Genomic DNA, 12,536 nt, shown 5'->3' on the forward strand with positions numbered 1-12,536 from the left:
CTCCATAGATGGGGAGGAAAACTCGGACCCATTGGCTGGACTATTTACCACTGCTCTAAGATTATTAGAAAAAATAATTCTGGAAATTGGCTGTCACATCAATGCCATTTAAGAAGATTACTTGGTACTTTACATATTACCAGAAAAGTAAAAAAGAAAAAAAGTACCCATTTTTGCCAACTTTATTTTTAGAAAAGTATTTTATTCAAACATGCCCTTACTTATTACAGACATAAATACATGCATTCAGACAAATGAATACACGAGAGAACCGTATAAAGTAATTGGCACATCACTCCAGGATGCTTTGTCAGTTACTGGTAGAATTTGGTGCCTCTAACTTTAATCTTCTCCATTAAAATATCCATTCTGCTTCAGATTGTGAAGCCCATAATATTTTAGACTGTCTCCATGGATCTGTTAGTTTTGCTTGTCAATTTAATTTGTGCTCTATGACTTTGGGTGGCTTGCTAGATTGTTCATGGGAACTTGTGATCTACAAAGGATGCCCGGCATGGAGTTCTAATCTCTCCAGAGAGGCTGGACATGCAGTGTCTGTGTTTTTATATAGATTGGAAGACTTCATTTGTAAGCAGCCTAATCATTGTGATAGTGCAGGGAATGGCAGCTGTCGAGAGCTATAGCCGCACATCGCTGTCATGATGCACGCCTGCAGTGTCTGTAGGATGCACGCCTGCAGTGTCTGTAGGATGCACGCTTTGCCACAGTTTCAGACACTATCTCATTTAATTCTCAGCTTCCTTGAGCTATTTCCCTCTTCAGAGCTAATGAAAACAGACACAGCAAGAACAGTTCAGTTACTTGCCAGAGATCACAGGATAAATTAGATCACCACAAACTTTTGCCAGGGGCAGGGAGATGGCTCCGTACGTAAGCATTTGTGCAACCATGATGACCAGAGTTCAGATCCCATAACCTACATAAATGCATAAGTGCTGGGTGAGTGTGGAGGCGCACCTCTAATCCCAGTAATCAGGAGGCAGACACCCTGATTGGCTGAATCTGCAGTACCTTCAAGCTGTGGGTTCAGCAATAATCAGCTTATGGACTCTGTAAGTGATATGGAAAGTGTTTGAGGAAGACACCCAACTTCACCCTTACATACTACATGTAAATACACACACACACACACACACACACACACACACACACACACACTACACTTGTGTGCTTATGCAAAAAGAGAAGTTGCCAAATGCTAACACTAAATGCATTCAAAGCAAACCAAGTCTTAGGGTGTTGGAGTGGTACTTGTGAGTCTTGCCATGTGATTGCCTTTTCATCTGCCCTCCCTTGGGCAGAAGAGTGCTAGAGCCATGGGAGCAGAACCCACTTCACAGCCTGGACTGCTGTAGCAGCCTTATCCCTGCCCTCCTGCCTGTTGTGTATCTTGCCCAGGGCACACTTCACATGTCTCAGCATGGCCTTCCATTCTGGCCATGGGGTCCCTTAATATTGCAGAACCCACCCTGCTCAGTCCCACCTTCTTTTTGCCTCTTTGTCTGCTTATGATGAACTCCTTAGATGTTACCTGCCCTGTGGCATCTCCCTGACTGTCCTTGAAGAGCTTAGTCTTTCTTCCCCCACCCTCCATGGGCTGCTGCTATTTTCCTAGACCTTTTTCCACTATTTCTCTTGGTGACTTCCCTAGCAAACTTTGAGGCCCTAGGTAAGAGACTGGTAGATGCCTACATCCTATTATCTCTTCTATGTGACTTACACACTCAAAAGTTAAGAGCATGGATAAGTATATACATGTAGCATTGAGTGAGCAATTAGTAATGAAGAATGGTTTTAGAAGCAACAGCTTGAGCTGGGCGGTAGTGGTTCATGCCTTTAATCCCAGCACTCGGGAGGCAGAGGCAGGTGGATTTCAATGAGTTTGAGGCCAGCCTGATCTACAGAGTGAGTTCCAAGACAGCCAGGACTGTTACACAGAGAAACTCTGTCTCAAAAGAAGAAAAGTCTGAGCTAGCAGGAAAAGTGTTATTCCAGGGTCACATGGAAAGTGTTCCATTCCACTCACTGATGAGCTGTAGAGAGATGGTCCTTCGTGCCATGGACTGTTCCATGAGATGAGGAGCAAGACAGGAAGGTGAGCTGGGCACGTGCATGGTGCCTGGCACAGAGCAGAGCATATAAGGCTAAGGCTTGAAAAGCAGAGACTGACCCTTCTGGCTCTGACCTCCGACTTCTGCTCACCAAGAAGGTTCTCAACAAGCTTTTGGTAGGAAAGATTCTTACTTGGGGAAACGGGGTTTGCCCAGAGTTTGTGTAACCTCCTAGACTTCCAGGGTGAGAGCCAACTATCTAGGAAAAGCACTCCTGTCATTAGAAAGGTGGAAGAGTGTAAAAAGTACATAGAAAGTCTGAGATTCAGGCAAGCTCTAAGCCAAGGGTCCCAGTTTTCATGTGACTCTGTCTTCTAGATGATGTCTGTCCTTATGAACACCATTGTCTTTGAAGACTGTCGGAACCAGTGGTCAGTATCTAGGCCTCTCCTAGGTCTCATCTTGCTCAATGAGAAGGTAAGTAAGTGTGCTTTCAGGAAGGGCCACAGGAGGAGGGAGAGGCTATTAGACACTGACGACCATGGGATAGAGAGCTGGGGCCTTGACAACCCAGAAGTCCTTCCCTCAAAGGCTTCAGGTCTTCTTCAGTTAGCAGAGGCCACAGAGGCCCATGCACTACACTGTGTGTGTGGAATGCTGAGCAGTATTTCAAAATCACTCTCACTTGCCTTGCCATTCCACGGGAATTCTGAGCAGCAACAGCCCTTTTGCCTTCTCCTCCAGCCTCTCTTTATATCTGGGGACCCCAGACACAACCACATGAGATGACAGCAGCAGCCTTGAGGGACTGTACCTAGGGCCAGTACCCTTCATTCAGGGAGCACGCACCCGTGCCTCCACAGTGCTCTGACCACCAGACTGCCTCCCAGCACTCTGGCCTCTCAACAGTCAGTAGGAACAGTGCATTACTGCTTGGGAGAATGAATTGTCTATACAATAAGATAGTACTGGGAAAAGACAGTGAGATTAGAGGCAGCCGCATACATTAAAATTCAAACTAAAATCCCAGCCTTGGAAGGAAACTAATAGAAGAAGAAAATATATCAAAAAGAGAAGAGCTGTCTCATCATTCACCTGTGCTGAAGTATCCAATTTTAGCCACATTCAATAGCACTGTCATTCATCTTCCCTCGGTGTTATTGTGATTTAAATCCAAGCTCTATAAAAGAGAGCAGTTCTTTTAAAATGATTGAGAGGGAATAAGGGTAAATTCGGTGTTTAGAAAAAGCTTATGACATCACAATATTATACTTTACTGATGGAGGCAATATTTCATGGTTTAGGATGAAAAACTAATAATTTTCTATTTGGTGTGAGTCACCGCATCATTATAAAGGGAAAAATAAGTAGTTCTGTGCATTCCCAATCTTGTTCAGGAAGACACTGTGGTTTAAATATAATGCCTCTGATATATAGTATTTAAATATTAGTCTGACTACATATTAATTATGTGTGTTTTTTGATGTGAGCTGTTTTAATGTATGATGGAAATTAAATATCATACAGCTTAGGCTTGAAGAGATAAACATATGACTGGCAAAATGTTGTCTTTTGCTGAAATTCGGCTGGTTCTAGTGATTAGGAGCTCTGTTCAACATCAGAGCTTATTTTTGTATACAAGTCCACAGACCCCAACAGAAAAGGAGGGGGACTGAGCAGTTATTTGTGACCAGGTGTGCCAGCGAGTGCTCCCAGAATTAAGCAAGTCCCTCTAGTGCCTGCCTCAGCAGAACAGACCCATGTAACCCAGAAGGTCAAAGTTGGGACACAGCCCAGAGCTCTTTGAGAAGTGATCCACTGGAGCCAGGAAAGATGCTGAGATTGAAGGAGAGACCGTTGGCCTTGCCTTCAGTCACCCAAGTGCTTCCTGGGCATTAGGTTAAGTCCTCCTCGGCCTGAGGCCCTTTTTTCAGCCTTCCTGTGACAAGTAGAGCTGAGACCCCAGAAGACCAGGCTCAGTCTCCCACAGAGAAGTCAAGGACTCCGTCAGGCTAAGCAGTAACAATACAGCAGTCACAGCAAAAGACTCTTAAGAGCAGGGCTGACACTGGGAACACCTAGGATTGCTTATGCGGCTTAGGTTTTCTCTAAAGATAGAAAGTTGAGTGTGGATGCAAACCCCTGAGTATCAGGGACAAGTAGACCCCTGGCCTGGCTTCCTGCGAGGTTTGGAGTTGGAGCCCAACTGACACTGTCTCTCTCCCAACAGTATTTCAGTGAACTGAGAGCAAGCCTGATCAACAGCCAGCCCCTCCCCAAGCAGGAAGTCCTTGCCCAGTGTTTCAGGAACTTGATGGAAGGAGTGGAACAGAACCTGTCTGTCAAGAACAGAGACAGGTGAGCATTGCCCAGCGGGGGATCTCTAGAGGCATTCCAGGCTTGCTGAAAATAACTGGACTGTAGTTAACACAGATCACAGATTGTGCAGCTTTTCCATTACACCTTGTGATCTCAGACCCAGGTCAGTTCCAGTCACTACATTTTACTGGGTATTTGCTCATAGATGCCAAGATTTTAAAAAATACAGCTTTTGCCCTTAAACAATTATAATCCAACAGGAAAGAAGTGAAAAATAATTAATTGGAAAGAGCAAGTGAGGGGAACTCACATTGTCCATGGAGATGCGGAAAGCCTTCTGGCCTTTGAGCAAGCGCAGGCCTTGGGGGTGGACACCCCAGCCAGTGTTACCCCTGCTTCTGTAAGCTGTGTGACAGAAAAGCAGCAACTTGTCTGCTGAGTCTCTTCTACAGTACGGAGTCAGGGATAGCACTGATGTGGTGTTTAGACAGCAGAATGTAGTAAAGCATGGTTCTGAGGCCAGTGAGCCGTTAGGTGTTGGTTTCTTCCTCTGCGTGTTCTTTAAGAGTACCTGATGTCATTGCCCAGTGAGGTCTAGCCAAATTCATCACTACGAATGAATTCATTTATTCAGTTTATAAAACTAGAAGCATATGGAACCCATGGTAAACAAATTGTTTCGAGTTCCTGGCCTCATGGAGCTCACATCCTACTGGGTAAGACAAACCGTGGTCACCGATAAAGAAGAAGAAAATGTGCTCAGGGAAGACTTCCTCCCTGACCTTTCATCAGACACTCGAGCATTTATAGCAGACGCTGTCAGTCACCCAGGAAGCAGCGTATCCCAGGTATGAGCTGTGGTAATAAGGCAAGGTCAGCTGGGGTGCAGGCACCTTCCCTTGGCCGTTCATCAAACTCTTAAGCAGTGCTCTCACATCCAGAAAGGGGCAACCTCAGAAGCTGGAAAAGGAGAGGCGGGATGTTTAAGTAGCGTTTCTGAGCTGCCCTGTGAAATGGTACGGGCAGTCCTCTTAGTCTCGTGAAAGAACAGCTACAAGGACTGGCTGACGTCGTTGTGCCCACAGTGTGCAGAGAATGTTTTCAGGCCTTGCCTCGTTGACTTGATCAAATTCCCTCCTGCATCCCTTAAGACTGCTAATTACTCATACTAGGTACTAGGCCAGGTGGTTAGTCATTCAGGCTGCCTAGATAGTAGTGGTAAGACCAAAAGTGGGCACAGGTCGTATAACCCAGTGGGGGCTGGAGCGATGGCTCGATGGTTAAGAACACTGTCTGCTCTTCCAAAGTTCCAGAGTTCAAGTCCCAGCAACCACGTGGTGGCTCACAACCATCTGTAATGATATCTGGTGCCCTCTTGAGAAAGAGACCTGGTCAGTCATCCTCATCAACTTAGACCATGAAACCCAATATGGACAAGTTCAACAAAACCACCACATACAGGCTGCCCATGCATGCTTCAGCATTGCCAGGGCATAAATTTCGTTCATTCATTCAGTATAACCCAGTGCACCTTTTTAGGTTTTTTTTTTTTTCAAAAAAAAAAAACAAAAACAGTGTTATAGTGTTATATAGCCTAGGCTGGTCTCAAACTCACTATGTAGACAAGGCTAACTTTTTATTATTACATTTATTCAGGGGGCAGCTATCAGAGAATAGCTTGGCAGGAGTTAGTTCTCTCCTTCTACTATGTTGGTTCTCAGAGACCTAGCTCGGGTCATCAGACTTGACAACACCTCCATTAACCTGCTGAGCCTTCTCACTGACCTCCAAGGATAACTTGAAAATTCTGATCCTCCACTTCCTAAGTGCTGGTATCACAGGCATAGGCCACCATGCCTGTTTATGTAGTGCTGGGGATCAAGCTAAGGGCTTCATGCCCAGTGCGCAGGTATTCTACCAGACTGAGCGGACACACCCACCTCTGCGCGTTTGTCCTGTTTTCTAAGGTAGTTTCACCACAGAGGAGCCAGCCAGCCTCAGACTCAAACTCATGATCCTTCTACCTCTGCTGTCTGACTGCTGGCATACAAACATGAGCTTCCACTTCCCATTTTTCAATCACTAAATTCTGTTTTAGTTGAAATACTAATAATACCTACCTTTGGGAAGACGTGCAATGATTAAAGCATTCATCTGTAAGCTCAATTCAGTGTTGGAGGCAGAGTATAACAAGTTTTTAATATTTTCTATGTAGAACTTCAGATGTCCCCATCCCTAAGCTGTCCAGAGTGGGTTTGGTAGTGACTCTTTTCAGGGGAGGATAGTCTGGTAGCAAAAGCTTGGTTAGCAAAATGAGCACCCAGCACCGAGGAGCCTTCCTGCAGGATCCTCTCCTGGGGCCCGAGCTCCACGGTGCCCTCCCTCCAGCTTTCATTTGACCTGCACCTCACTGCTTCTCTTTCCACAGGTTCACACAGAACCTCTCCATCTTCAGAAGAGATGTGGCAGAGGCGCTGCGCAGTGACGGCCACGCTGAGCTCTGCACCCTGGACATGATGAGCTGACCCTGCTCCCGAGCACGTGCCGTGCAGCTTCTGTCGAGAGACTCTGGAGGTCCGCGTCTGTGATGCTGGCGCCCAGAGAATGTGTTCTCAGAACAAGCAACAAAGCCCTACATTTTTATAAGTCTGATCTAATTATAGAAATTTATAATAGTGCGCATACAGTGTAAATTCAGTATGCAAAGCAGAACATGTTTTTAGTCTGCCTGGGTTCCCACAATGCTGAGAGGTCTAGAAACTATATTTAACCAAAGAATATAATAAACAAGTCTAGCACCCAGTCATGGCTCTGAGATCAAGGTTGTCGATTTGAAGATGCAGCCCTCAGTGTGGGTCCTGGATTGAGACAATTGCCATTTGAACCTGTTGAATTGATAGTTTTTACATCTGGAAAACACTACATTAGGGACTCTGGGCTGTGGGCATTTAAAGGGAGCCTGGGTTTGCTATAAAGCCTCCCCCAGGACTGCACATAGGCCTCTCTGCCTCAGCAGCATCTGATAAAGTTGAGAGACAGTAACACAATTAAATGACTTACAAACAATGTTTGCTTTCCACTGGCATAAATCTGAAGTGGTTCAGTCTAGAAGAATTAAGCTGTGTGCTTGCTGCCTGCAGAAAGATGTCTTTAGGGCTCTGGAGGCCTCAGTAAGAAGTTCTAGGTGCTCAGGACCTGGTCCTTTTGGCCCCATTTGATCTGAAGAGGAGCTGAGGGTGGCATGTAGTGTTTGAAGCCGCTCTGCCTTCAGTTCAGGTGCTGGCTGTCAGTTCCCAGAGGACGGAGCTGCCTTCCATCTTCTTCACTCTCAACCACTGTTGGATTGTGACTTCATCCAAACACAGGAAATGGAGGCCTTTTCAGTTTGTGACCCATCATAACTAAGCTATTAATTTGAAATTGCCACTGTCAAGCAGTCTTCCTATCTTCCTGCTCTGTCTTCATGGTTCAGGCTTACAATAAACACTGTGCCCATTATTTCTGATAAGACATGAAAGGTTGGCCTCACTGTTGCAGGGAAGAAATCCACAGGCTCTTTTTGTAATCTCGTTTCTCAGACAGTGTGTCTTCAAACCTTTCTTGATAGTTACGTTTGCAACAGGCTTGTCATATAAAATTGAGTCACCTAAGTTTATCTTAAAGTGTTTGTCTTCTGTGTGCAGAAGGGAGTCAGGGGACATTATGGTCTGGATGAGACTGCTTGTGGTCTTCAATAGCAAAGAGCCTGAACCTTCTCCACCCCACTCCATTAGGAATGGAGCTTCCTAGAGAAGACAAGTCCTAGACTTTGGAACATCAGCTTTCAAAGGAGTTTGACAAGAATTTCTCTTTGGTTTTTGTTTGGTTTTTAGTTTGTTTAGTTTTGGTTTTTTGAGACAGAGCCTCGCTATGTAGCCCAGGCTAGCCTGGAACACACTGTGATTCTCCTGCTACAGCCTCTTCAGTGGAGATCGACCCGTGTGGGCTTCTTGGGTTTGGGGTGTTTGGGGCTGGGGTGTTTGGGGTGTTTGGGGCTGCACCTCATTCCACAAACGCTGATGCTAACCCAGTCCGAGCGCTGTTTATTTACAATGCCAAGGGTCAGAAACACTATATTGTTTGCATTAAAATGTTCACAAGAAAAGGATGCTTGTGCTGCCCGTTCTTTGCCACACAGCCAGCTCTCGCCTGGCAGCTGAGCAGCAGGCAGACAGCCTCTTCCAGGCTTGGCCCACCTGTGTCCTTGTGCCTCAGTTGGGCTTGACTCACAGAGCACTCTGTGGGCAGCCCACCTAGGAGAGAGTGCCTTCCTTACCCGCACTGCCTCCCCTCCCACTGTGCACACTAGGAAGTAAGGCCCAAAGGTGGCTTATAGCTTCCAACTCCTGTATGTAGATTTTCCACTTGGATCTGTCTCAAGAGAACTCCTTGCTGCTCCTGGTGGTAAATGGAAGTGTTTATAGTATTTAGGTTCGTTTCCACCTGTTTCTCAGAACTTTATTATTAACAGTAAATGACTCTAAAATTTCAATGGATTTAGGCCTGCCTGGAGATGTAAGTCGGTGGTAGAGCACTTGCCTGGTGTTAAAGTGACATTTATCTGCTCCTGAGCCATGGAGGGAGAAGTCCGGCTGGGTCCCTGGTCTAGTGTCTCTCACAGGCTACATACATTCAGTGGTTGGCCAAAGCTGAGACATTTCACAGCCTGAGTGAGGAGCCTGGCTTGTGGGAAAGAGCCAGAGACTGCAGAGATCCAAAGATAGTCTTCAGCCACCCTGCTCTAAAGGGCTTCCATCTGCTGCAGTGAAAACCCTAGTCCTGACCCACACGCTGGGGAGGAACCCACAATGACAGACTGAATGAGGGCAGGAGGTAGAGATCTTGGAAACCTTATTATTCAAAGCTGTCTGCCCCAGCCTACCTGGCCCTTGCCACACGTTTCTCCCTTAAACTAGCAAGTTTTCTAATCTTGATTTTCCTTGGACATTCTATTGTGATTCCCTCCTCAGACAGGAAAAGGAAATGGGGCCACCAGTTGTTGGAAGATCACCTTTATGGTACCACAGGCATAAGATCACCTTTTTGGTACCCAGTTTGGGACTACCAAAGCCACCAAAACCTTGGAGGCCAGCGAGAACAAAGACCAGCAGACTTGTGCAGGAGTGGCCTCTGGAGCCATTCTATCCCAAGATTAAAACTGCCATGTTAGGATACCCAGCAAACCTGCAGAGGGCATATAAAGACCGCTAGTGCAACTATTCTTTTGATCAAATAGCAGATGTAGATGTGGGCCTTGACTCAGCAATAGAAAAAACAGCACTGCCAATTCTACAGGGCTCACTGCTCGGTGAAGGCACAAGTAAGTGAGGATGTAGGATGTGTTTGCACTCAACACCATCCTAAAGAGATTCTAGTGTACAAACGCACAGTCTGGGCTCCACATCAAGCCACTGCATCCACGATCTCAAGCATGACAGCCTACACACACCTTGAGATTGGCAATAGGGCCCCTTCCAAATGTGTGGACTTTGTAGGTTGTCCACACAGTCAAGGCACATCCTAGCTCTCGCCCTCGGCAGCTGCAGGTTGTTGGTCAAGGGCCTCTCATCTCTAAGTAATTGCCCCTGAAGCCTCAGTCCTCAAGCAGAACCCATTACATGGGGCCATTTTTTCCCTCCACCTAGCAGCCTGAGCCGAGAATCAGTTAGATTTCCTGACTGTACCTGTACATTTTTTCTACTTAATCCCAAATTGGGTCCTTTGTAGCTGGTACTGCAGAGGCGGCCAAGGGACCCTTTGGACTCCACAACCCATGGGACTAGATACTTCAAGAAAAAAGCCAGTCTAATAAGACACTTTGAGCTGTCTCTGAGCTCTGCCATTAATTCATCCTCCTGCTGTACTTCATAAAATCGTTCTTGAGACTTTTTAATGTTTTATTGAGGTGCAAGTTTACGAGGAAGTGAACCTTTCCAACTACAGCAAGAGTAACCTGCCTCCTTGGCATATTAAAAAATAATGTTAGTGTCGGGTTTTACGTCCCACAGTTTGGATTGCTGATAAGAGTGCTTCCCTTGACAAGATTCTTTTTGAGGTTTACAGAAAGCGTAATAAAATATGTAAGTTACATCTCCACAAACAAAAGCTATAACATAAGTTATTTATAAGCGTGAGATACAAACAGTATCACAATAAATAAGCCATAAAGGGTACCTGCAACATCCATCTTAATGTAATTTGCCCAACAAAGGGGTTGAAACGAAGTCAAATCCAGTAGAGAAAATTTGTCAGGAAGGAAGCAAAGTTGTAGAACACAGGGTGGGGGAAATGGCTGCTGGGTGAGGGACAGAAATGGTGTGTGGTGATGCTGGGAGGTCCCTCGCGAGACTGCGGCATATGCTTGCCCAAAGGGACTGCCCCACCTCTCCCACCCCACACAGCCTGCCATCTGCACTCAGTCGCAGCTCCAGCACCCTCCGGCACCTACCGGCCTCTAGGGAAAAAAATACTCTCGTCCCTTCCCCTCCGGCCCTGTGGCCTCATGTTACCGTCAGCATTAGCTCCCCTCCAGGCTTAGCCACTCAAGGCCGTATCTGAAACTGACCAAGCCCCAGGACCTTCAGCTACACCAGTGGTTCTCAGCCTGTGGGCCATGAAAACTTCAGCAGACCTCCGTCTCCACAAACATATTTACATTACAATTCGTAAATAGTAGCAAAATTACAGTTTATGGTTGGGGGTCACCACAACGCGAAAAACTATATTAAAGCGTCGCAGCATCAGGAAGGTCGAGAACCCCTGCTCCTTTACTCATCCGCAATGAGCCAATTAATGAGACCAAGTCTCTGCCCCCATGGAGCTGGTGGGCTTTGTCTTGTCGGCAAGTCAGATGCAGCCCAGTCCAGTGAGGACCAGGGACTAGGATAGAGCAGGTCTGTGGCCAGGGTTGCTGTGGAATTGAGGGAGGTGAGAGCTGACTGGATCTCAAAGGATGCAAAGGGTCCCGCCGAGGGAAGAGCTGGGAGAGAAGCCTGAACAGAGTCTACAAATTTCCGAGCCCCAGTTCTCATCCTTGTTTTTTGTTTTTTTTTTTTCCTATTCCCTCATCTGTCCTAGCGTCACACCATAAGCGTAATGGCCCTCTAGTGAGTGAGGCCCATTGCTGAACTGGTGTCCTAAAAGAGCTCCCAGGCCAGGAGGAGAGGCCGTCCTGCTACCCCCCCCCCCCCCCGACACACACCAGCCCTCACCTCCACACCTGGCTCCTTTACCCAGGCCCGCCCCAGGTGTAGAAGAAGGGAATGAAAGGAAGAGTGGACCTCAGGGTCCACTGGGTCAAAAGATGGCCCAGCTCCAGCCCTCCCCAGGGGCATGTGCTGAAAGGCACCAGCTCTGGGGTGAGGTCTCCTGTCCACCCACCACCTAGGGCCCTTTTTCCTTCCAGCTGGCAGCCCGGAGCCTTTTCAGATCCCCCAGGTGCATTCTTCCCAGGGCCCTCCCCACGGTGGGAAGCTATGATTTCCCTGCTCCTACTGTTGGATAGAGAAAGTAAGTATAAAAGTCTGAATAGCTAGGAAATTTAAGTGCTCAGTAAATTCTTGTTGGAGAAGTTAGGTCAGTGGTCATTTTCCATCCTGAAAACTAGAGGACCCTAGGATCCTGAAGGACCCTAGAACTCCGACATAGGACGTGTAGTAAGCGGGTCGGGAGCCTGTGACGTGATACGTGTGCCGAAGCATGTGCTTATGCCTTCTATGGACGTAGACTAATATTTCCCTCAGTCTTTCAAAGAGGATAGCTGGCCCAAATACACTTAAGGGCCTTGATTCAATCCCTACTCCATTTAAAGACAGGAAAATTGAATCCCAAATCACACAGGAAGTCAGTGACTGGAGAATCTGTGCTGCCTGAGTCCAGACTCATGGACCACTTGGCAATTACAGCATCCTGACACTCATTCCCGAAGCCCCGAATATCCTATAGGACCTCTTCCCCCCAACACACACACACCCCGCAAGACCACCCTTTCTCCAACTTCACTCCCTGGGACCAGGAGATTCATGCAGCCTGGAAGTCTCTCGATCCCCCCAAGAAACCTGACCCCAGTTCCCTACCTCATAGAATCTGAATCTCCCTCCACATTTT

The 12,536-nt window shown here is 46.9% G+C and overlaps 1 protein-coding gene across 3 annotated transcripts in view; it reads left to right on the plus strand.

The window, feature by feature from the left end:
* Positions 1-8,538, plus strand: part of Ranbp17 (RAN binding protein 17) — a 328,128-nt gene extending 319,590 nt beyond the window's left edge. For all 3 annotated transcript variants that reach the window (XM_085694844.2, XM_085694845.2, XM_085694846.2), the window contains 3 exons: positions 2,451-2,549; positions 4,303-4,430; positions 6,820-8,538. In XM_085694844.2, the coding sequence (XP_085550970.1) occupies positions 2,451-2,549; positions 4,303-4,430; positions 6,820-6,916 (324 nt within the window). In that variant the 3' untranslated portion in view covers positions 6,917-8,538. The remainder of the gene's footprint in view (positions 1-2,450; positions 2,550-4,302; positions 4,431-6,819) is intronic.
* Positions 8,539-12,536: the final 3,998 nt, after the last annotated feature.

This window comes from Myodes glareolus, chromosome 9, assembly GCF_982192425.1.
Source record: "Myodes glareolus chromosome 9, mMyoGla1.1, whole genome shotgun sequence".
NCBI classification, from domain to species: domain Eukaryota; kingdom Metazoa; phylum Chordata; class Mammalia; order Rodentia; family Cricetidae; genus Myodes; species Myodes glareolus.